The 24,445-nt window shown below is 52.1% G+C and overlaps 8 protein-coding genes across 8 annotated transcripts; 5 read left to right on the forward strand and 3 right to left on the reverse strand.

The window, feature by feature from the left end:
* Positions 1–1,520: 1,520 nt before the first annotated feature.
* On the forward strand, positions 1,521–2,036 carry BBK36DRAFT_22266 (hypothetical protein; the record flags this gene model as incomplete). Its single annotated transcript, XM_024897937.1, has 1 exon — positions 1,521–2,036. The coding sequence occupies one exon, from the start codon at positions 1,521–1,523 to the stop codon at positions 2,034–2,036; it is 516 nt and encodes a 171-aa protein (XP_024747083.1).
* Positions 2,037–3,267: 1,231 nt separating this feature from the next.
* Positions 3,268–5,103, reverse strand: BBK36DRAFT_1143473 (hypothetical protein; the record flags this gene model as incomplete). Its single annotated transcript, XM_024893594.1, has 1 exon — positions 3,268–5,103. The coding sequence occupies one exon, from the start codon at positions 5,101–5,103 to the stop codon at positions 3,268–3,270; it is 1,836 nt and encodes a 611-aa protein (XP_024747084.1).
* Positions 5,104–7,892: 2,789 nt separating this feature from the next.
* On the forward strand, positions 7,893–9,646 carry BBK36DRAFT_1136184 (mitochondrial carrier). The gene is given in 5 exon segments (XM_024892895.1): positions 7,893–7,923; positions 7,937–8,201; positions 8,364–8,783; positions 8,845–9,176; positions 9,248–9,646. The coding sequence occupies 4 exon segments, from the start codon at positions 8,074–8,076 to the stop codon at positions 9,298–9,300; spliced, it is 933 nt and encodes a 310-aa protein (XP_024747085.1). The 5' UTR covers positions 7,893–7,923; positions 7,937–8,073; the 3' UTR covers positions 9,301–9,646.
* A 912-nt stretch (positions 9,647–10,558) lies between these two features.
* Positions 10,559–12,772, forward strand: BBK36DRAFT_1125295 (hypothetical protein; the record flags this gene model as incomplete). The annotated part of the gene is made up of 1 exon (XM_024891268.1): positions 10,559–12,772. The coding sequence occupies one exon, from the start codon at positions 10,559–10,561 to the stop codon at positions 12,770–12,772; it is 2,214 nt and encodes a 737-aa protein (XP_024747086.1).
* A 556-nt stretch (positions 12,773–13,328) lies between these two features.
* Positions 13,329–15,707, forward strand: BBK36DRAFT_22270 (SDA1-domain-containing protein; the record flags this gene model as incomplete). Its single annotated transcript, XM_024897938.1, has 3 exons — positions 13,329–13,375; positions 13,437–13,472; positions 13,559–15,707. 3 exons carry the CDS (start codon positions 13,329–13,331, stop codon positions 15,705–15,707), a joined length of 2,232 nt encoding a protein of 743 aa, XP_024747087.1.
* Positions 15,708–16,100: 393 nt separating this feature from the next.
* On the reverse strand, positions 16,101–17,771 carry BBK36DRAFT_1171228 (MFS general substrate transporter; the record flags this gene model as incomplete). Its single annotated transcript, XM_024895547.1, has 4 exons — positions 16,101–16,819; positions 16,887–17,111; positions 17,186–17,403; positions 17,539–17,771. 4 exons carry the CDS (start codon positions 17,769–17,771, stop codon positions 16,101–16,103), a joined length of 1,395 nt encoding a protein of 464 aa, XP_024747088.1.
* Positions 17,772–21,258: 3,487 nt separating this feature from the next.
* On the forward strand, positions 21,259–23,071 carry BBK36DRAFT_1133615 (Gcd10p-domain-containing protein; the record flags this gene model as incomplete). Its single annotated transcript, XM_024892107.1, has 2 exons — positions 21,259–21,347; positions 21,436–23,071. The coding sequence occupies 2 exons, from the start codon at positions 21,259–21,261 to the stop codon at positions 23,069–23,071; spliced, it is 1,725 nt and encodes a 574-aa protein (XP_024747089.1).
* Positions 23,072–23,305: 234 nt separating this feature from the next.
* On the reverse strand, positions 23,306–24,304 carry BBK36DRAFT_1133617 (ARP2/3 complex, 21 kDa p21-Arc subunit; the record flags this gene model as incomplete). The annotated part of the gene is made up of 3 exons (XM_024892108.1): positions 24,169–24,304; positions 23,557–23,952; positions 23,306–23,482 (listed from the first exon to the last, which is right to left on the reverse strand). Exons 1-3 carry the CDS (start codon positions 24,172–24,174, stop codon positions 23,306–23,308), a joined length of 579 nt encoding a protein of 192 aa, XP_024747090.1. The 5' UTR covers positions 24,175–24,304.
* Between the last annotated feature and the right edge of the window lie 141 nt (positions 24,305–24,445).

Raw genomic sequence — 24,445 nt, forward strand, 5'->3', positions numbered from 1 at the left:
CGCCTCTTATACTTTATAAGATAATATTTATATAATCTTATTTAGCCTTAATAAGGTATATTTCTATAATAATTATATATAATAATTAATCTCTTTTTAACTAATTATTTTATTAGACTTAAAATCTATTATAATAAGTAGATTAAACCTGCTATAACTTCTTTAATAAAGGTATTAGTTCTTATACCCCTCTTTTCTATTATTAAGTCTAATTATCTTAGCTTATAAAGAATAAGACTATTTATTAATTCTAGTTATGCCTTTTTTATATCTTATAATATATTTACCTAGCTTAAATAGCTAAAGACTTTCTTACTATATAACTAAGTAGTATTCTTTTAAAAAGAGGTTAAAGTATTTACTATTAAATCTGCTATTTTAATCACTCTTGCCTATATATTTAAATAATCTAAAAGTAATATAATATCTACCTCTTTAAGCAAGAGGATTATTAATAATAACTTCCTCTCTTAGGCTATAAGAATTACCTTAATTAATAAATTAAGGGGTTATATAATATATAGCTTTTTAAACTTAAAAAGGCATTAAGCTATTTATATATTCTATAGGCTATAAATACTTATCTTACTACACTCCTTTAGCTTATAAAGCTAGTAAAGTAAGAGATTATAATAGCTTAATAAGTTAATAAGCTAAATTCTATATTATCCTTATTTATTTTAAAAGGTTAAGAGACTAATTTTATTAATAATAATAAAGATAATAATAATAGCTATCTTTTTATAAGCCCTTATTTACCCTAGCTTAAGTTTATAACTCTTAATATTTTAGCAAGCTTAAGTTTCTAATCTTAAATATTACTAATAGCTTATTACTTTAGCTACCTATATTAAAGGGCATATATAGGATTATCCTTATAATAAAACAGCACCTAGCTATAACTATAATTATCAGGGCGTTTAAGAAAGCTAATAGTAAAGGCGTTAAAGCGTAATTAATATATAGTATATATAGTTATCTTTTAGAAATACTATGCATTTTATAATAATCTCTTATAATAATCTATTTAAGAACTTTATTTAATTTTTAAACACTTTATAAACTAACTGCCTAAAATAAATATACTTATTAGGCATTGCCTATATGCATAGCCTATTAACCGCCTAAAAAATACCAGGCGCCTAAATTAAGCGCCTAAATTAGGCGCTAGTTATTAATACGCCCATTTTTACACCTAAACCCCGCCTATAGGCCAGCATGCCGCCCTATACCTAAAAATACCCATAGGTTATTACAACTTTACTCCAAGTCACCTACCACAGGGCAAGGCCCATATCCCCCATCTCTTAAGAGAAAACAAAGCTTGGTAGCAATTTCTTTACGCCGTGCTGAATACTCGTGCCGGTACTGTGCGTATCCAGACAAGAGGATCACTACTGTGGAAGCTGAAGACTCAGAAGTGTAATAATAGCATCATGGCTTTGTATATGCTGCCGATTGCTGCTACGACTCACTTGGAAGAAGTCGTCGAGTCCGGGTCGCCAGTTTAAGCTTATACCATGCCCATGTTTGATGTTTTGCAGAAAGACTTGTCGCTCAACGCTACAACGATCCGTCGCACCGCGGTGCCGTCTTACCAGTCAACGAGCTTCGAATGCGTATGCCACGACCTCGGCTTATCTTCTTCGCCACGTCCTGCAAAACTTGGTCAATCGGTTCCTGACTTTCTTCGGGATGCTCCGTCAACCGTCTCTTGCCATGTTTCGTTTCAGTGCCATTCGAGCTGCTCTTCATCGGGTCCATCCCGGTCCACCTTTGTGTGGCTCGATCGTCAGGCCAAGTCCATGTGGGAGGGTGGCGAATGGGGCACGAAGCGGCCGTCTCAACCTTGGATTCTTCCGCATTCAAATGCTGCTAGCATGAGTAGCTGGGCATTTGTCCGGATCAGCTCGGCTGCTTGTAGAGTTACATGCACTCAAGCTGCGTACTGTGCGTACGAAACGAAGGTGGAATGTTCTCCCCTGGATGACGATGGGAGATTTGATGGTTGCTCCTCATCTCTAGTCTCCGGTTGAATGGATCGCTGGCTTGGCAGTGGGTGCTGTTGGTTGCTGATGGGACTCTAGATCGATCTCTTGTTGGACCTAATTCCGCCGGTCCGGTGAGCTCCCTCTCTCAATTTCAAGACCAACAAAGCATCTGCCCTAGATTTATGACAGTCACCGCAACAACTTGGCCATTTTGCATCTCGTGGCAGTCGAGGGTCCTCTCGGCAGCGTTCCGCCAGTTGTACCTGATCCTCTCCGCACAGCTCAGGAGGAGCACGGACACTGCTTGACGCCTGATCTGGATGAGCTTTGCTTTCGCCTCCTCACAGGCCAGCTTTTATTTTGCAGGAATGTCATTGCAAGCGGGTACAAAAGTTCCGCAGGAGCAACATTTGCTACCATACTGGGCTTGCCGTTGCTGAACTCTGTGGACTAGGCCAAGGACGGTACTATACTGGATAATTGACCTCAGAAGGGAAAGATATCCAACAGGAAAGGATATGGTGTCAGCACAACCCAGGGTTTTGAATGCTTGGCAAACACGGGCGAGGACCTCCAGCGGCCATCTTCCAACAGGCTGGACTAACGGTCCGCTACGATATGGCTGGTATGCCCACATCAGCCTTTCACGATCTCGTGGCATGATACTATGGTGATTAGATCACTCCCCAAAGACACTGATCACTGGGAAACGTCGCCGCTAGGTCTGCGGTGAGACAATCCATTGGTTGACAAAGAAGTAGGGGCCGCAAGCAGCAGCGACTGGCACATCATATCTCTCGCCGGGCTGTCTGCTAAACGGCATAGTACTCACCACAGATATGGTATCATTCACTCAAATCATCATTAAGTATGTGACTCGAATCAATTGAGGAGGAACTACTACCGTTTACAGAAAGAATACACCTCTTCATGAAACACATAAGCCTTATGTCACCAAGGCCTCCGATCGTACCTGGGATTCCATAACCCTTACCAGCCTCATTGACCCGTTGGCTACGAAGGACACAGCCTGTCATACCCCCTATATTCTTTCGGAGCCGAAAAGGCAAACAAACTGCTCAATCCAGTCTTTTGGACGCTTCGCAAAACGTGAAAGAAACCATCTCTCACAACTACTTTCCATCGTCTTGATACCCCATTTGAGTGGCACCGCTCGTCAAAGGAGGCATTGACAGAACTTAGAACAGACAAACTCTTCCAGCACAGCATTATCAGCCTGTTGCTGGGCTGATTGCCTCCTCTGTATGAAGATCGGTTAATGTTTCGGCTTCGTCGGCCCTTGGGCAACCTTGGTGCCTTTCATCATGAATTTCCACCATGCAGTCTCCTCCGCGTTGAAGTCGACGTTGTTCATGATCGGTATAGCTTCGTCCCCTTTCAACTCCCAATTTTCCTCAACCGAGTAACGAATCTCTGTGCGAAGAACATCACGAGGGTCCGCAAACGCTGTGTCGAGGACGCCCTGGAGGTCAGTTACGGGAGACATCTCTGGTGCTTCAACCACCATCGGGGGCTTCTTCAAACCGCGAGGCCAGTCCTGCTGTCTGGGCACCTCGAGGAAGAACAGCCCAACATCTGCAGAAACGCCAGGTGGTAAGCTCAGACGAATGCCCGTATACGGTTCGTGGTACCTCGTTTTCGGCGCGACACACAGAGCCTCGCGGATCCAATCAAAGATCCGGCGATAATGGTCATCGTCATCCTCGTTCTCGCGCTTTCGGAGAAATGTGGCGGCTTGCGAGGCTGCTGCGTTGCGTCGATCATCTGCGGACGGCATGGGCAGGAACATGGCCACGTCCACAGCGGCGCTCTGTATGAAGAGCTCTTTGACTTCATCTGCGTTCCACTGGGTCCTCCCACGGTTCCAAAACTTCTTCTTGGCCCAGTCTTCCGCGTTGCCAAGAGTGCGCTGGAGTCTGGTGGCGAGCACCTTGACGTCGGCCTCGGCTACGAGCGGTCGCGGCAGTGTGTAGCCCTGCTGAGCGAGCTCTCTAATGTACACTTTGGACTTGGTGCCAATGTCGGGTAGAAACTCCCGGACATAGCTTAAGTTGACGACCAGCAGATAAGCCATTGGGCCTCTGGTGCCGTTCATGCCGTACTCGGCCATGTCGCTGGTGGTTGGAATCCATTCTGAACCGGGAAATGGGAGCAGACGTGCCTTGAAGTACGTCTTCCCGCAGTTCCACGCCATTTTCTGCTTCCAGGCGAGTTCTTCGTCGAGCCATTGTTGGCCAATGAGGGCATTGGAGTAATCCAACTTCTCAATTCGATGGTCGCAAAGAGCTTGGAGGTCGAGAACACCAGGGTTAATCTTTCTCTTGTCGGTGAGGAAAACATACCAATCTCGCTCCCAGCCCCGGGCGTACGGGAACACAAACTGGATAGAGACTTGTTCGCTCGGTTTTTTGCCGTCAAAGGTCGACCTGAGTTTCTCCACGATGGATCTGAGTCCAGCTGGCTGACTGCCGATTCGGTCCCAGAACTTGGCGGGATAGGACACTGCGATTTTGTGGACGTCGATGACGGTTTCGAGTCGCACGGCCTCCCAGGTGGTCCTGAAGACGAGCACCCATGTCGGCTCATTACTCGGGATACCCTTGAAATAATCCAAATCATGATGGCGGTATCGCGAGTAAGACACACCAACAGGATCGCCCGGCTGCTTGGGGAATATATGCCTAACTTCCGGTCTCTCACTCGGACGGAAGGAGTCAGCATCCATCGGTTTCTCGGTTTGGCCCATGGGAAGGGTAAGGATGGCGAAGTCCTGAATGTCATCCCCGTTCCTGACTTGGAGCCGGATGATGAGGGTAGAGGGGATGCGAGGACCCCATGCCGTCTGGACCTCCACTCGGAGACCTGGGGCGACGCTCCTTCCTACGCGTGCAATGTGGTGATTGGCGAAGCCGGGGAGAATTTTGTGGTTGATGTACATCAGCACACTGTTCCAAGCGGAGATTTCATTTGGGAATTCGTTAAATTCTTCCTCGAAGGGGACGGTAGGGCTGCGGCCGCCTTGAGCAGCGGGAGTCTGATCTGCGAGGGGTGGCGGAGTTGCCTGCGAGGCATCAGGAGCGTTGGATGCCATCTTCACATCTGAAACTGATGGGGAAATTCTGTTGGCGATGGATGACCAGAAGTGAGAGTGACGGTGGTTTGAAGCGCGGACACTCTCTGTGTGGGACGCGTGCAGAGTGAAGGAGGAAGAAGAAACCTGTGGGAGCCCCGAGTATAAGAACAAAAGAAAACAAACTTTGGGGCGAGGACGCGTTCATTACCTGGTGGCAAGCTGCAACCAAAAGAACACACAAAGTTCATTCGTCGTGGTAGAGCGCGTGGTGGCTGTCACAAGGCTGCCAGCTGGTTGCCAGCTGGCGGCCAAAAGCCCTAAGCTCGAGGGTTCGTGGCACATATGCTTCTTGGAATTTCATGGTCCTTGTTCTCAGACACTTTTGTGCGGCTATCTGCATGCGTGCCGTATTCTATGCGGTAAGTTCGTTTGTTTCTCTCGGATGGCATCTCGGATGGCAAACGGCTTGTGAAGTGTCTCGTGCTTGCGTCCCTTATTGGGACTCACTGAGTAGGTGACAACGAGCAACTATCAAGCCTTTGACTCCACATGAGTCTTGACGCTCATAAGAAATCCGGCCATCATATTTGTATCAGTATATGCTGGTTTCACTCATGACACTTCACGATTGAGGGGATGTTGCCATACTTAGGTTTTCGTCTCCAGACGCAAACTCAAAAGCATCTTTGCAACGAGCTTATGCCTATTTAGGCCCCAGAAAGGGTTTTAGTGAAAGTAGAATGTGGTAACCGGCTCCTTCGCCCAAAAGCTTTCTGCGATGTCTAGGACCAGTTCAGTGTTGGCTCTGCCCGGATAAGGTAGCTTAAAACGCCACAATCAGAATTGTTGAGCTTGTAGAGTGAAGCTCAAGCTAACCTTTTTGACGAGCAGCGACGATGTCGCGCACGGGTTGATAATTGCCATCATTTCTATTTACTCAGAGGAGAAATATAGCGCTGAAGAGACAGGATATACAGCAACAGTAGGTATGTTGTGAGAGGAGGACAACGAGCGGGCTTCACGTATTACCGAAGGATTCAACGACCGAGGGCTATAATTCTCCTACCTATCCTCATAACCAGATCTTTCACTTATTGGCAGCTCGAATATTGCTGAGATTGGAAGCCATTGTCCTTGTCTGGTGAGTCCTCCCATGTATTCGTACACCAGCAACGCCAGCCGGCCACACCTAACCACAGTGTCAATGTTTGGCGCCTCGGTCAACCAAGTAGAAAAAGCTGCAGCAGCTATTGCAAGAGCAGAACTGAAGGAGACTACCCATAAAGATGCAACATGGGGTCACAGAGCATATAGCACTAGGGTATTACCAAGAGGCCGTGCACGAAGGTGCTTTTTGGCCGCCTTCAATATGTGTTGCTCATGCTTTTCCTGATGATTGATGCCAGTGCGTGATACTGTGTTTTGCTGTGGGCTATGGCAAGATCGATCCCGGGGATGGATTTACTCAACCTTCGAAAGAAAATTGGGTTATCTATCCAAATAGATATTCTTGTCTATTGAACAGGAGGACTCTCTCTGATTTTCTCTTCGTTGGATCATCATTATGAATACCTACCGCTGGGTTGTCGTCCCCCTGATGACTAAGCATCAGCGATCTACCAAGACAAGCAAGGGTCAATGTTCGCGGAAATTCCTTCTGCCGAGCAATGACGTGCAGGTCTAAAATTAGCGTCAATAATAGGGTAGCCAAAGCAACTGCAGGAACGACAAGACAACTGCTTGAAGTTTCGCCGGTGAGGAAAAGAAACAACAGGGAAGAGATCCTCAATAATCATCTGAAAATTGCAATAAGCTCCTTTACGTCGTTTAGTGACGTTTAGCCTCATTCAGATTAGTGTCCGAGGCTCAAGAATTAAGATTCAACCGTAGGTATCAACTAAAGTTGCCGTGAGGATCATCTCTGTTGCTCATGAACCAAGGAGCCAGTGAAAGTATCTACACACGCCACCGGTCATCTTGATATCTAGAGCAACGATATCAGCGCGAAGGTCTCAAATGTCTCCTGCGAGAGCCGAATGCTGGAACATGATCACGTTACACATGACTGCGGACGTAGGACGAGCGAGTATCTTAACTCCGCCCAGACTTGGCAAGAACAAATTGCACAATCTGGTCACTGGGATCAAAAAGTCTGGAGCCTGAATACCCAGCAAATAGCGCTTTCTGAAAAATGATACCTTCAATAATCTTTCTTGGATATCATTTACAATTTTGCTGGCGAAACTCGGTGTTGCCGCAGCCAAGACGTCTAATGTTTTCTGTGGCTTCGAGGTGGTGGCACGTCACTACACCGATATTCGCCATCTGGATGCTGAGTAACTCTCCGGCTGCGATTAGCGGGGCCGATCCAGTGCCCCACGTTGGCAAGGCTGCACAGATGAATGGCTCCGAGCGTCCTCACCAGCCACACCTCAGGCACAAGAGGCAGGTGGTGCGCAACCACTGCGACGCCAGAGAAGAATTGCCATGGACGGTGTCATGGTATCAAAGCAGTGAAACCCGCATCAAGTTTTCTATGCAAGTATTATAATGGCGATGATAGATTTGAGACGAGCAACATATGTAAAGTATGTCGCCTTCATCAAATCTGACATCTCGACCTGTCGGAACGCCCGATTTTTCCAGAGCTTTCCCCTGGCAACTGTGGCTTATGCCTAGTGTCAGCCACTCCAACTCGCTATCATGTCCACTCATTCCAGCCACCCAATCGAATTATCCGAGTGTTCCCGAGGCCCCCCCTGCAACAATTTTTTTCAAGCCCCTAGACTAGCGCCGGTTCGGCAAGGGAACAGCAGCAACGAAAAGACCTCAAAACAAAAAGGCCGCCGCTTTTCATCACCGCCCTCCCCCAGACGAAAACTTCAATCTTCTCCACGTCGAATCTCTCTCGATTCTGCTAAGCCTTCTTCTTCTTCGTCTTTCCTCCCCACTCAGTGTTTGTTCGCTGCTTCAACTCCTTCAGTCACAATGGCCGCTGCTCAGGTTTCTCTGTCCGAGCCCAAGAAGCTCGAGGGCTTCTCGCTCTACTCCCGCTTCGCCCTCGCCGGCGCTGTCTGCTGCTCCGTCACCCACGGTGGTCTGACTCCCGTCGATGTGTATGTTGACCCTTCTCCAGTTGCTGCTCCAATTCTTCCCTGTTGGAAGTTGGGCCATGATCCATCACATATCCCTTCAGATGGAGGCCCCCTTCCTACCGCCTTTTTTTAGCATGTGAAAAAGCGAACCGCCGTGCTGACCGATCCTTTTCCACGATACAGCGTCAAGACCCGTATCCAGCTCGACCCCGTCACCTACAACCGCGGCCTCATCGGTGGCTTCCGCCAGGTCATCCAGAATGAGGGCGCTGGCGCTCTCCTGACCGGTGCCGGCCCTACCTTCGCCGGTTACTTCCTGCAGGGTGCCTTCAAGTTCGGCGGTTACGAGTTCTTCAAGTCCCAGTTCATCAACGGCCTGGGCCTTGAGACTGCCTCCAACAACCGAACTGCCATCTACCTGGCCTCCTCTGCCGCCGCCGAGTTCTTCGCCGACATTGCCCTCTGCCCTCTCGAGGCTACCCGTATCCGTCTCGTCTCTGAGCCCACCTACGCCAACGGCCTCATTGGCGGTTTCTCCAAGATGCTCAAGAACGAGGGTATCGGCGCCTTCTACGCCGGTTTCGGACCCATTCTCTTCAAGCAGTAAGTTAACTCGAGCCGAAATTGGACTCAGCTGGGCATCACGCTGACATTATGTGTCCAGGATCCCCTACACCATGGCCAAGTTCGTCGTCTTCGAGAAGGTTTCTGAGGCTGTCTTCCGTACCTTCCCCAAGGAGAGCCTCTCCGACGGCATGCAGACCACTGCCAACCTGGGCTCTGGTCTGATTGCTGGTTTCGCTGCCGCTATCGTTTCTCAGCCCGCCGACACCATGCTCTCCAAGATCAACAAGACCAAGGGTCTCCCCGGTGAGGGCACCACCAGCCGCCTGATCAAGATCGCTCGTGAGCTTGGTCTCCGTGGCTCTTACACCGGTATCGGTGCTCGTCTCTTCATGGTCGGAACCCTGACTGCCGGTCAATTCGCCATCTACGGTAAGTGGTTACCAAAGACTCATAGACTCCTTCGGAGAAAGGTCGAATCAAAACTGACATGATGGGCACAGGTGATCTCAAGAAGGCTCTGGGCGCCGTCGGCGGTGTCGAGATTGCCAAATAAATGCACTTCTAACGACTTGACGACAAAAAAACGGAGTATGAGGAAGACGCGTGAAGACAAAAGTTGGACCGAGATTTCGAAGATGGGGCAGCTATATGGATACTGCCCAAGGGCTGGGCTTTCCTACCATATAGAAGGGAAACAGTCTTGATTTTGACGGGGAACTTAAGGTTCCCTGTTTGGTTGTTTGGCCGGGTTGAAGGATGCGGTTCTAGAAACAGGCGCTGGTATACATCTCTTGGTTGCCTAGAGTAGAGTATAGAGTCGGCAGACCACTTGGCACCCCCGCTAAGGGTTGTATAATAGTCAATCTTCTTGCGTTATCTAATAGACTTGGTTAAAGCCATGCACTGTTTCTAATTCGCAGTCAATGCTGCATCTTGGGGTGCTTGGATAACGTAACTTGGTGGTGATTACTGTTTTTACTTATGATCAATGAATAGCTTGGGCCTTGCAAGCGGTAGATAAGAGAACGACGTCATAGGCAACATATAAATCTGACATTAAGATAGAAGGCTGGACATCACGCCTGGAATGGTCAATACCTACTTTACCAAAGCCATATGTAGTGGCCGCCCGGATGCCCTTGCCACTTGTCTATCAGGCAAAGGAGTGTCATTGCAACCTGGCTGGCAGCGACTATTCGCGAGATTTTACCAGGCACGAAGGGCTGCTTTGATATGTGAAGCTGATTCACTTCTTTCGGCGCATTAGAGGAGAGTAATGTCAGTATAGCACATTGTTCCGACCCAGAGTGGGTTCCAATCGACTTCAAGGAAGTGAAGGCCAGGAGCACAGCTGCTTCCAATCTCGGCTCAACACCAGCACATTCCCGTGGCCATGCGTATCTCCAGCTCTACAGTTGCTTCTGACAGATTTCAAGGTGACGACCTCCCGATTAACTGAGCTTGTTGGGTGCCGGTCACCTTCACCAACGACACCAAAGCATTGCAGACACCGTTACCTTCGTACTAGGTAGGTACGTCAAACGCACTTGCCTCTCCGCCAGCTGGCAGGCAGCACCTTCCTAACTTTTCTTCGCCGCGATTCACCGCCAGATGACCAAGTTCATTCTGCACAACTTCTGATTCTTTCTCTCCGTGCCTCAAATTTGAATTTCTCCTCCCCATCTTCTTGCCCCCCTCTTTTCAAACCATCTCGTACATTGAGCTACTTGTCAACAATCCAAGAGCCTGGACCCATTGTTCATTACCAAATTAACCTCCGGGACTATTCGTCATCATCTTCTTGGGAAACCATGAGGCATGCCCATCGGCGGAGGCGAGGCATCAGAGTCCCTGCCGGTTGTTTCGTCAACCAGGAGCATCGAAAGCATACATTGATCAAGGGACTATCAAATGAGATGACTTGGACTGAACAACTCACCAGAGAATGCGGAGAAACAACATTCAGAGCCCATCTTCTACCCTTTCCGAGCTCAGCATGGATACCTCGCGGAACGGACATGGAAGTGTTTGGCATGGCGGCAACCAACGAGCCGAGAGCCTACCTCATGACCATTGGCCTTGACGACATCCGCCACGTACTCCCTAGCATCGGCTCTACTGTCAAAGTTGAACTCGACGTCGACCAAATCTTCCATACCGCACCCAACTTCTGCCTCGAGGGCGATGCGCTCGATGCTTTGACCACGGCCATCCAAATAGGACTACGCCTTGTGGAAAGAACAGCCTATGGCGCCGTGAAAGACGCTGATAAATCGGCTGACGAGTTACTCCGCGACGAAGGCTGCGAAGGTGACAAGATCCGCTGGCAGGAGATTATGAATTCTCTTACGCTCGACGAGTACGAAAAGCGAGCCAAAGACTACCTCTTTGGATACAATGCCAGGGTTTCTAATGAAGCCATCCTCGCAGTGCCTTCCGGAGACACTGAGATGCGCCGAATGTACGACGCTAGGAGATTTGCACTGCAACTGCGTGAGAAACCGGGGGAGTCGAAAGATGAGCATACACGGCGCATTCAAGACTGGATTCGGGAGAAAGAAGTTACGTGTCAGATTCCAGTCGCCAAACAGCCTCTTGTTGGTCACCGGATCAAGCTTCCGCCTGGAATCACAGCTGGTGTTGCCTTGTTTGTTCTTGAGGTACCGCTTCAGCCATACTGGCTGGATGGCTATCGAAGCCCTCCGATGACATTGCACGTTCCCAAACAAACCTGGCCGGCCGACTTGAGCAATTACTTCGATAACATCAACAAGGAGGAATCACCAAAAGCTGTTTGTGCTCAGATATGCTATGAAGTCAATACCGAGACTTTTCTGATGGAAGACTGGGCCGTTGAAAAGATGAGCAGGCTCCAAAAAGAGTCGTTAGGCAACGACTGGTGGGACTTCTCGACGCGCTTCCACGACATCCCGGCTTCAGAACGCACTGATCTGCTGAGATGGTTTCCAGCTCTTCAGAAGCGATTGGGCAAAGGGATTTTTGAGGGCGAATACGCAAAGGTCGTCGAAGCTATGGCCAGATCACGAGCGGGAAAAATCATTATCAATGCGCCTGAAGGACCAACCAGGTCAAACTTTGCCTTGTCAGTTGCTCAAGCGGTCATGTCAGAAGCTCCCGATCCCCCAGCCGCTGTGTCATCTAGGCTGGATGTAGGGGACAGTCGACACGTACAGTACTCTTCGTGGGAGCTGGAGAATGAAAGAAGCACGTACAACCAATTTCAGATGGCTATGTGGAATAACATGTCAGCAGAAGAAAAAGACTTGAGCCGCAAGAAGAAGGATGAGTTTGTACCTGTTAACGGGCGAGTGGCTTGGATTGCACCTCAAGACAAACAGGTCGACGAGGCTGTCCAGCGATTGGTTGCCATGAATCCAGGCAAAATCATCCTCAGACTGTACTCCTACAACGCCGAAATAAATAACTTGTTGCAAGCAGGGACCGAGTCAGCAGTCGCCGTCGTTGCCAGCGGAAGGACTACTGCTGAAACCCAGATTATCGAGGCGTACAACAGCTGCCTGCTCGAAAAAGACAAGAAGCGCAACCCAGCCTCGAACAAGCACTCCTGGTCCGAACAATGTCTAAGCAGAGGGCTTTTCAACAAGCCAGAATCTTGGCCAGAGATGAGCGCTGCGGAACGCAGCATATATTGGGAGAATGCCGAGGATGCGCTCAGTTACCTGCTAGAACGAGCCGATGCCATTTGCGCTACGCCTTCTGCCTTTCGATCAATAGACAGGCGTGTGGGAAGCAGCGAATGGGGGCCGTCCTTTATCATCGTGGACAACGTCAATCAGCTCACGGAACCCTTGTCTCTGCTACCTGTCGCTATGTTTCCAGACGTTCCGACAATGTTTATAGGCGACCTTGAACAAGATGACCCGGTGGTCATGGCCCCAGAGAACTTGAGAACATCAACGGCAGCCAAGCGGCGCACCAGAAGCCTTCTCCAAAGGGTAGAGGATGCCGGATATTTGGACCATCAACTCTTCCCCGGTCGATAGTCCCGGTGCTTCGTCTCTTTCTTTTAGTGCGTTTCGGGTTTCTTTTCTCTCTGATATTTGTGCGGTATTGTACGTTTCGCCTGCAAGGGGACAAGGCATATCTTGTACGACATTGAGTGTTAGCCATAGGTACCTACCTACTTAGGCACCGCTGCGGTATTAGGCAGTAACTGTACAGAGTAACGACTGAATGCAAATCACATTGATCTGACACCGTAGACTCAGTGTATTTTAGTCATAGAGATAGCCAAACAGTTGACAGAATGTGATACTGTAAATGAATGAGGTCAAGTGAGCACACAACATGAACCTGTTGCCCCCCTCCCGCAAATGGTGGAGTAGAAGCCGGGAACTTTATAGGTACCTTAGGTATGTTTATGCGCACACACGCGCACACACGCTAAATCTGGTGGCAGTGGTTAAGCTTATCCACTCTCGCTCTTATCTTATCGATTGGCATTGCCGGTACCAAAATTTCTTCGATATCTTCCGCCAGAGACGGAAATCAACCCCCCCATACAGATCGCTTCCACTGCCATTTCCACCAGCCGCAAAAATGGTAAAAAGAAAGGTTGCGGCGCTCGAGAAGATCGATGCAGACTTGTATGTTGTTATTTATGAAATGCGCCTTTGCAATTTGTCTTTTCGCTAACAATTATCACAGCGCGAGTCTTCAGTACAAAATCCGTCGGGATCCAAAGTAAGCCTTCTCTCTCGCCTGGATGCCAATTCATCTGCCGTCTTCCAGCAAGGACTGCCGCTCACCAATCGTTTGTTACCCAATAGATCCTACAAGGACGACTTCCTGAAGCAGTGGGAGCAGTATGAAGCCCAGCGCGAAATCTTCTTCACATCGCCGACGACGGCCGCGGCCGACACGGTGGAGTCCTTCCACAACATGATCGACCTCATCGCGCACGTCGCCGACTGCTACCCGGACGAGACGCGGACGTTCCCGGACGACCTCAAGGCCATCGTGTCGCAGAACCACGAGACGCTGCACCCGGAGCTGCGGGACAAGGTCGTGGGCAGCCTGGTGCTGCTGCGGCGCAAGGAGGTCATCGACTCGACCAGCCTGCTGACGACGCTGTTCCCCATCCTCGTGTCCTCGCGCAGCAAGTCCATGCGCGAGATGCTCTTCCAGAAGATCCTCAGCGACATGCGCAACTCCAACTCAAAGTCCACCAACCACCCGCTCAACAGGACGATCCAGGCCGTGCTGTACAACCTCGTCACGGCGGACCGCGCTTCGCCGAGGGCCATCTGGGCCATCAAGCTGACGCGCGAGCTGTGGAAGCGACAGGTGTGGACGGATGCGAAGCCGGTCGACGTCATGAAGGAGGCTTGTCTGGCCGACAACGAAAAGGTCATTGTCGGAGCCACGCGGTTCTTCCTGGGCGGCGACAAGGAGCGCGAGGAGCTCGAGGACGAGAGCAGCGACGAGGAGATTGACCTGGCCAAGGTGAAGCACCAGATCACCATCAACAAGAAGTCGAGGAAACAGAAGGAGGCATACAGAAAGGCAGTCGACAAGGTCAAGAAGCAGGAGAAGAAAAAGTCAAAACCTCACCCGCTCAACTTTTCGGCCCTACACTTGCTACACGATCCTCAAGAGTTTGCCGAACAGCTGTTTACGAAGCACCTGCAGGGGACGAAGAACAAGCTTTCGCTAGATACAAAGCTGCTGGTCTTGCAGCTCGTCACCCGATTAGTCGGCCTACACAAGCTGACGATTGTGCCGCTGTACTCGTGGTTCATCAAATACCTCACACCCAAGCAGCAGTCCGTCACGTCCATCCTCGCGTCACTGGCGCAGGGCGTGCACAACCTGGTGCCCCCTGATGCCCTGGAGCCCCTGATCCAAAAGATTGCCAACGAGTTCGTCTCCGAGGCGTCGGCCTCCGAAGTTGCCGCCGTGGGCCTCAACGCCATCCGCGAGATATGCGCTCGCCAGTCGCTGGCCATGACGGAAACGCTGCTGCAGGACCTGGTCCAGTACCGCAAGAGCAAAGACAAGGGCGTCATGATGGCCGCAAAGGGCCTCTTGTCCCTCTACCGCGAAGTCGGCGCCGAGATGCTCAAGAAGAGAGACCGCGGCAAAGACGCCACCATGGGCCTGAGCTCCGGCCTCATGAAGCAGCGCAAGTTTGGCGAGGAGGAAATCGGCGGCATCGAGGGCCTCGACCTCCTCGCCAAGTGGAAGGAAGAGCAGAGGGAGAGGAAGCGCGCCGAGAAGGGCAGCGATGCCTCTGACAACGAGAAGGATGCAGATGAGGACGGATACAAGTCCGACGAGTGGGAGGTTGATTCAGACGACAGCAGCGACTCAGGGGAATGGATCAACGTCGAGCATTCCTCGGATGAGGACGAACCTGCGCCCAAGAAGCGCAAGGGAGAAAACGACGACGAGGACGACGACGAGAAAGACAACGCAGAAGACGAAGCCGCCGAGCTCGCACGCATGACCAAGCTCGCCACCACCACCATCCTCACGCCCGCCGACCTCGCCAAGCTGCAAGAACTCCGCGCCGCCGCCTCGGTCCAAAAGGCAATGGGCGCGCGCGCCCGCAAGCGCCAGGCCGACGCCGACAAGCACAACAACGGCGCGACGCACCAGGACGACGGCCTGACGGCGGAGAACATCGAGGCGCCGATCCGCCTGCGCAAGCTCACAAAGGAGGAAAAGGTGGCGCTGGCCAAGGAGGGCAAGCCGGACCGCGACGAGCACAAGAGCACGCAGGCGATCCGCAAGTCCAAGAAGGACGCCGCGGGCAAGAGCACGAGCAACCGGGAGAAGCAGCGCAAGAAGAACTTCTTGATGACGCTGGGCAAGGCCAAGAGCAAGCAGAAGAGGAGCCTGGTCGAGACGAGGAAGGTGTTGAGGGGGCATGTGGAGAGGAGTACGAGGGGTGGGCGGAGGAGGAACGGTACATAGACAGGGCTTTGTTTTGGGTGTGTCTTAGTGTGGTATATACCTATATATGTTCTTCTATCGGGCTGGTTTTTCTCAAAGATGCTTGTGAGGAGAGAGCTGAGTATTGCCTATTGGTTATGGAAGGAAGAAAAGCGAACTGTTGCAAATCATACAATTGGGAGAGCATCATGATATGCAAGAGATAGACAAATCCTGATACATGGAGCAAATAAGGAGTACGATATGAAGCGTCAGGTTCAAGTATAGTTGCCATGTAATCATTATGTGTATTGTATGACCACCCCCCTTGGGACATAAAGCAGGTGACAATACTGGTATCCAAAGAAAGCTCATCAATCCTATTCAGGACAAAAATCAAACAACCACATCATTCCGCATAACCCTTCTCCAAATCTACTGAACTGTAGTAACCATGGGCTTCTCGTTGTCAATCTTCTCCGCAATCTCCTCATCGTGAGAGTGACCCTGTAGGCCAATGTCCGTCTCGTTAAAGGCATCCACAACGTCCCGATACGCAGGGACAAAGTTGACGCAGAAAGCATATGTCCATGCCACGAGGAAGAAAGACAGGGGCACGACCATGCTGATGCCGCTGCCCTGATTCTCCGCAGCCACAAAGGTCAAGGGGGGCACACAAGCACCGCCGACGACACCACCGACGATGAAGCCGCTGCCACGCTTGGTGTGTCTGCCGAGTCCACGCATACCGAGGGCAACAATGGTGGGGAAGCAGACGGACTCGAAGAAGAGGACGACGTAGAGCATGGCAACGCCGGTGTTGTTCCCCTGGGTGGTGGCCGGGCAGATGAAGATGATGGCCATGCTGATGAAGACGAGGAAGATCCATCGAGGCTTTACGAAGCGCATGATGCCACTTCCCGTGAAACGGCCAATGGCAAAGGCAGCTTGGGCACCGGCAAACAGCTTGGAGCCAAGGCTGCTCGACGTGCCGGGTCGAGTCGCCACGGCGTAGTTGATGAAGGAACTGGCAATGGCAACCTGGGCGCCGGTGTAGCAGAACTGGGCGAGTGCGGCATGGAAGAGCCGGTATTGCTTCCAGAGGGGTTTATCGTCTGAGCTACCGTAGGCCTCTTGGGCCTGAAATGCCATATCTACGAGTGACCAGCGCGTTAGACAAAGATGAATTACTAGTTTAAGGATGAACAGGGGACTCCTTACCAGCATTGGTGATCTCAGGGATCTTGGCCAGGAAGAACAAGGACGCCAGCAGGAGAACGAAGACGACAATAGCCAAGTAAACCCATTGCACGTTCTGTAGAGCACGCTCGTCGCTGAAGTTGAAGAAGACATATGAGCCGAGAACAGGGGCAATGACGGTGCCAATGCCGTTGAAAGCCTGGGAAATGTTGATTCGAATCTCAGAGTACTTTGGCGGGCCGCAAACTGGGGTAGAGGCACACCATGTCAGTGGGCGGCCTTCAACAATAAGTGAGCTGGGCGATGGCACGTTCACATACCGGTGATGAAGGGGTTGGCGGCAGTCTCCAGAGAGCCAAGGCCGTTGCCGATGATAAAGATGGAAGCGCAGAAGCCGCCAAAGGACTTGGCCTTGATGCAAGGAATGGCGATGGCAGCGCCTACCGCGTACAGGAAGAGACCCCAGATGAAGACGGCTCTGTATCCATAGTGGCGGAGAATCCAGGCTGCGTGACCGAGGGAGGCCAGTGGATATGCGCTGGAGAATCTCGCTGTTAGCTCATGTTATACAGTTGCTTGGCCAGGGCCCGGCGCGGCGAGATGGGACAAGTGTGATTGGGCGCGTAGTTCTGTGTCTTTGGATGCATTCGCGCGTTGAGATGGCAAAACTCACCCAAAGTAAGCGGCCTGCAGACCAGAAGAACGCGCCTGGTCGATGTGGAGCGTGTTCTGAAAGTGCTTGTTCAGCGTGTCGAGCAAGCCGTAACTGAAGCCCCAGAGGAAGAAGAGGACGGTGACGAGTGCGAGGGGAAAGATGGACTCTCTCAACGTGAGCTCAGCAGCTCTTGTGCGGCTCTTGTCGTTGGCCTTGAGCGACCGCTCCCTGAAGAAGGACGCAACACCCATGATGGCAAGTCTCGATCTGAAGGACCCTACCAAGAGGGAGAGAGAAAGCGCGGAGAGAAAAGAAGATGAAGGAGTTTCTGAGATGCTCTCTCACAGAGTCGCACTTTTCGCGATGGGAATGCGACCCTTTTGACTGACTTGGGATGGCCAGCCCCTCCCAACCATCACCAGCCAGGGTTCACTTGGACTCGCAAAGAGGAATTTCCTGGACGGCCTGCGTCGTATTGCAGCGATTGCTTCTCCCAGGCAAAATGTGGACATGATCATCCGGGCCATTACCGGCCTCATACCCCTTGTTGGTACTAGCCCAGCCGCAGTGCAAAATCCCGTCGGCAAAATGGCTGGCTGCTGAAGAGGACATGGAAGCCCGCCGTTGACTGTCCCTTTGGGTGTGGCGTTGAGACTCCTCTCACGTGGCTGTTTAATTACCCCGTGGGCCATGGAATAGAACAAAGAGTGCTTCCTTGTGGCGTCGCCCGGTTCCCAGGCCACCATGCCCAGCAAGAAGCTCCGCGACAATTGCGGTCGAATCTCGTCCGAGCTCCTCACTGCCTCGCCGTCGATAGCAAGCTGCACGCGAATGCGACCCGCAGCCCGCCTTTAGCGACTCTGGAGAAAAGACGGGGCTCGTTGCGGAGATGTCTGAGCTTGCTGGGGTTGGAGGAGGCGGGGAAACCACCACGGCTGGCCATTGGCCTGGGGCGAGGCCTGGCGCCCATGGGGATGCTGGGTCTCGAGTCAATGCTGCCCCGAAATCCTGGAAATTGCGCGTCGACTGGGCCTGGCGCACGACGAAGATGGGCCGATGACGCTTGTTGTGCTTGTTGGTCCACGGTCTGCACCCTCTCCAGGAACCCTTCGGACATCACCAACCTTCGTCACCGTCGCTCGAGGCCACCCGAAAGACCGACCTGGCGCTGTCTTGATCGATAATTCGATGCGGGGGAGCACGTTATTGCATCGTCACGCTCTGATCTGCTGGCGCTAGAAGCATTGGAACTTTCCACCGTGAGCACGACCCAAGGACCTGTTCCCCTCAAGGCTCGTGGGGAAGGCGAAGGCCGCCTCCGAATGGGCTGCGTCTCCCACTCCCATCTCAAATCCTCGTATTGGTGGCGTCCGGTAGCCGCAGTTGGCTGCCCATGGCGCTTACTTTTCCCCGATATCCTCGCGGGGGGCTGTAGCGGCAGATTGGCTAGGCAGCACATGCCGGTTAAGCATAGCGGCGTGCGGAGAAGTTAGCAGAGTAACCATATCTTGACTCTGTCCGTTTGAAGAGTCACAGAGTCGAAAGAGCAGCATAATGCGGCGACGTGCAAGAGGCTCACGATATGTATCTTGATAAGCGAAAACGAGAGCTGTCGATGCCTGAGGTCAGAAGAGGTGGTACTTTCTCAATCCGCCAGTGACTCATCACGTGAAACCACCTCTCCTCGATCAGGTACATCCCTAGTATTTCCTTTGTGCCTGAGGAATCCAAATAACCCTTGCAGGTACTACTAGGTATGCACGAGTAAGGCATGTCTGCAATCTATATGCCGTCTTCTCCTCTCTACTATTTCTTTGCCAGAGGTCTGTTGGTTAGTAGTAGCCTTTCGGCTATTTAATTAGTGGCCGAACTCACCTTCTCTGCTCCATCCACCGACGAAAGCTCCCGTCGGGAAGAAACCGGCGGCTTCAAGCTTCTATTCCCCAGAATCTCCAACTCCAGCTCCAGCTATTCCCAGCCCCAGGAGTCCACGATTCCGGGGCCCCGGATTTCTGGATAAATGGGTGCCTTAAACTGCCTGTGCAGTGGCATTTGGGGTTGAACATTCAAGCGCTGAGATGTCAGTGGCTGGATCTCCTCTCCAACGTGATCGACACGCGGTGGTCGACCATTGAAAGCGACCGTGTCACATGTGCGAAGAGGACCGCACCCAAAATTCCCCAACCATGCCCGAAAGGAGAATATGCTTCGGCTTACCTACATATTGTGATCTGATATAGCATCTTCTACCGCCGTTCTGGACTCCAGGGATGGGTTGCTCTGCGTACAGCTGAACGGCATACAGAACGAGGCGCAAACGCTAGATGCCATCTCGAGATCGGATGATTGGATCGCGTGGCTACTTGTTGCTGCCATCACGCCCATTCTCCCGTCGGCTATCTCATATCGACACTCTTTGCTGGGCAGTGTAGTGTGCCTGTTAGCCATTATCTCATCATATTGATGGCTGCGAGATACTGTCGTATATTGTCTTTTGACCCTCGAATTCGGTCTCATCCTCTTGGTCGACTTCTCAACAAAATGAAGTCTGAATTCCAAATTTTAGGCTGGCTTCGTTGAACCAGCGGTGACATATTGCAAAGCTAACATAGGATGATCTTGTCGCCTGATTACCCATCGTCTCGGAACACTACCCATGACCAAGCGCTATCTAAACTCTCCACGCTTCCCCTTCGGCTCTTTTTGAGAGACTTGAGAGACTCAACAAACGATTTCACGACTATAGGCAATACTTACCTCTGCTAGTTAAGATAGACTGCGAAACAGCGCGATGGGTTGATATAGAGTTACAACTTGATGGCAGACTTGCAAACTATGAACTCGTTCGATAGCCGCTCGCTGAAGCTTACGGACGTTTTGTTTGCCGCACATGAAGGTTCCACGGACATTTTTGATTTTCTGCAAAAACGCCACTGCTTCGCAAGATGCAGGCGAAGGACGCGTGTCTCATCTTTAGCTTGCCCGATTTGACTTTGCTCTCGAATTGCAGCATCGACTTAACCGCCTGCACGAAGATGGATGTTGATGAGGACACACCTTTTCGGAGAGTTGCATCCTCATCAAGCGTACTCCTTTCTATTAGGCTGCTGATGTTCTCTATTACGAGTTTGAACAGAGCCCCTTAAATAGACATGACGTGATAAGGCATTATGACCTATTCTTCGCCAGCTCCTGAAGCAGGCTGATGATTGACGCGGGCATCTTGATATCAGACTTTTAGTGACTCTTCAGGCACCGAAACTTTACTACCAACAGCTTATCAGGTGTGAATGGGTATAATCATAAGCACACGTATTAACAACTCAAGGTGCTGGAACAGAAAGACTTTGAACTTTCGTCACTTGAATTACCACTCAAATGCTCGAACGACCAGTCAACGATAGAGAAGCCGATGAATATGAGAACACCGTCGCTTCATATTTCCATCAAAGGGCATCATTGACATTCAAACAGAAATAAGGCCAATGAGACCGGTGAAGAACAAATCGAAGCTCTTTTTGATGTTTGTATACAGGGTAAAATAGAGCATCAAAAAGCATCACTTCTTATGTATGTCAGGTGTCTCAACATGACCCCACATCGGTGAGTCGGCAGATGCCATGGTGGGGCATTGGTGTACGCGGGGCTCACCGAGATCAAGTCCGGCGCTTCAATTATTTTTTTTCTGCCTCCAGCAAAATCGGCAACATTTGATGCTTCGCCATCACCGCTGCCAAAATGTCCAGAAATACGGTGCAGCCCAATGGATGGGTTGCCATCAGGCTGCCGAGCGAAGTCACGCGTGTTCTTCAAGTCATTCCCAACACGTCAGTCTATCTTTTCTCTTTCCCTCTTGTTTCTCGATTCTCCGCGTTGATCCTTCAGAAATGGCTGTGCGACTGACAACATCTGCAGAACCATATCTCTGGGCAAATATGGCTCGTTCCCGAGTAACCTCATAATCGAACGGCCTTACCACCTCACATACGAGATCCAGGACAAGCTCGAAGGCGAAAGCTTCCCGAGACTGCGAATCGTTCCCGGCACGGAACTCAATGCCGACAAGCTCGCCGACGTGAGCGCCGAGTCCGAGTCCGCCGAGGGAGACGAGGTCATCGAGCCGGCGAATGGAGAGCAGCTTACGCTCATCGATGAGGAGAGCGGCAAGGTGGTCGCACGGTCGAACCGCGAAGTCATTGACGAATCGGCGCGCCAGACGCTCACCATGGCCGAGATTGACCAGCTGAAGAAGGAGGGTGCCTCGGCGGGCAAGGAACTCATCGCCAAGCTCATGCTCTCCCATACGGCGATTGACCAGAAGACGGCCTATTCGCTGGCCAAGTACAAGCTGTTGAAGGAGAGGAAGTACATGCGGCGGTTCACGGTGCTGCCGCTGGATGTGGCGCAGCTCGGGCAGTGGATGCTGGTGGAGAGAGACGCGAGCAAAATCATGGAGATGCGGCAGGAAATGATTGGACTGCTGGGGTGCTGGGCTGATGTACATTTCGGTGGCCTGCCCATTGAGGGTGCTCAGCATCCGCATGGCGGGCGATGGCTGGCCGTTGACGATACAGGAGGTCTGTTGGTGGCGGCCATGGCCGAGAGAATGGGATTGTTGCACGCAGAAGCTCCCGAGGAAGAGGGGACGTCAAAAGATGCACCCCAGCAGGAGCAGAACCCAGAAGTGCAACCTGACGGCGAGGAAGCGGCCACAGCGTCAGCAGAGCCAGTTTCGACGAGGACGCAGCGGAACAGACCCAAGCGGCCTCGAAAAGACGACCTGGACGACCATTACGCCCTCACAAACAGCATCACCCTCATCCACGCCAACTCACAGCCCAACCTCTCCCTCCTCCGCCACTTTGACTACGACTTCAGCGACCCCAACCCTCCGTACCCCTACCACCCGCTCTTCACCCACCTGCTACCCATCTCGTGGCTCCAGCTGCTGGATCCCGAGGCAGACCCTACATACGCAGAGCTGGCACCGGCAGTCGACCCCGAAGTGCTCGCCTCCTGGAAGACCAACCGCCGCGCAAACTACCACCGCAAACGCCGGCGATGGGCGCGCACGCGCCAAATCGTCGATGCCACGCGGGCGGGCGGCTTCTCCGGCCTCGCGGTGGCGAGCACCATGGACCCCATCTCGGTGCTGCGCCACGCGCTCCCGCTGCTCGCCGGCGGCGCGCCCGTGGCCATCTACTCGCCGACCATTGAGCCGCTGTCGCAGCTGGCGGACTGCTTCAGCATCAGCCGCCGCGGCGCCTGGGTGTCCAACCCGCCGCCCGAGGCGGAGGGCAAGTCGCTGAAGGAGCTGGAGAGCTGGCCCGGGACGCCGGACTTCCCGATCAACCCGTCGCTGCTGATTGGCGCGCAGGTGCAGACGAGCCGGGCGAGGAGGTGGCAGGTGTTGCCTGGGCGGACGCATCCGTTCATGACGGAGAGGGGCGGGGCGAGCGGCTATGTGTTTACGGGGTGGAGGGCGATTCCTGCGGAGGGCAATATCATGGCCCGGGGCAAGTTTCAGAGGAAGAAGCCCAAGACTGAGTGATGGGTTGGATCATGTGTTTTCACTGGTTGTATAATGCTGGGTGCAATATATAGAAAGGCTGATCGCAGGCCGTGTATGACGATGTATAATCTGAATAGAACGTAGGAATACCCTTGGGGAGTTGCTGCATATGAGGCCCCTTTGACGAAGTCGGTTTTACGATTGATCACGCTGCGGAAAAGAGAATATCATTGTCGTCTATATGTCACCTCGTCACGCCCTGCTCGCAACTCTTTACAAGGACTTGCCCATAAACTTTCTCTTCGCGAAGCTCAGCCACCACTTGCTCGGCTTGGACTCGTCCTCCTCGTACACTCTAGCCAGTAACCGGTTGGCGAGCTCCTGTCGGACCTGTGCCATGTACAGCTTGAGCTGCTCTGCCTCCTGCCTGTCTTTAGGGGGTTCGTACATCTAACAAAACACGTCAGCCCATCTACCATCCCAGGACGTAGAAACGAAAGTAAGGGCAAGGGAAAAAAACAAACCTGGTTCAAGGGAAAACCAGGGTCGCCGGGAATCGCAAAGTTGAGGTCCAGCGCCAGGTTGTTGACCTCCTTGCTGGCCTCGCGCAGGCTGGCATTGGGCTTGATGCGCTGCAGGCAGTCGCTGACGAACCAGATGCCATACACGAGCAGGCGGTCGGCGGGGCCCTTGATCTCAAAGTTGCGGAAGAAGGTGTTTGCGCGGAAGAGGCGGAGGACCTCGTCGAGGATGTCGTAGCTCTCGCTCTCGATCTCGGGCGACTCGTGGGCGGGCAGCGGCGGGTTCGGGAAGGGCAGGACGTAGGCCGGGCCGCGGGTCTTGGTGCGCAGGGGGAGGAGGGGGAAGTTGCCGATGAGGCGGGGAGGGTTGGGGTCCGAGTTGAAGTCGGAGTTGTAGGCCTTGAAGTTGCAGAATCTGTTAGCGATGTTGAGGCTGGTGGAGGGAGAGAGAGAATAGTCGGGATGCATGGGGGATTGAGGTCGGGCAGTGTCGTGGGAGAAGCTTCAGGAGAGCTTCAGGCGGGCCGGGCGATGACATTCCCCCGTACGAAGCCCGGAGATCGGGCCCTGGGGAGCTTCTGTAGTGTCGAGCAGCAGGGCAAAAGTGGCACGTACCGGCATCTTGAACAGCAATGGCTCGAGTGCCGCGATTGAGTGCGTAGGAAGCAGAGCAGCGAGGTGATGGTTGGCGGGGCTCCTCCTAGCAGGCCGAAGCTGTCGTCAACTGGCGGCCAGCTGTGGAGCCTTTTTTTGGGAACGCTGAACCTAGACAAGGAGACGCAGCAATTCATCAACCCCGTGATTATGTCACCTCAGCGCTGCTTTGCCACAGCCAGGCAGCACAAGCCACAAGCACACCCTCCCCGCACCGCCACGGCGCATCCGGCTGCCT

This window comes from Trichoderma citrinoviride (assembly GCF_003025115.1).
Source record: "Trichoderma citrinoviride strain TUCIM 6016 unplaced genomic scaffold BBK36scaffold_12, whole genome shotgun sequence".
NCBI lineage: Eukaryota > Fungi > Ascomycota > Sordariomycetes > Hypocreales > Hypocreaceae > Trichoderma > Trichoderma citrinoviride.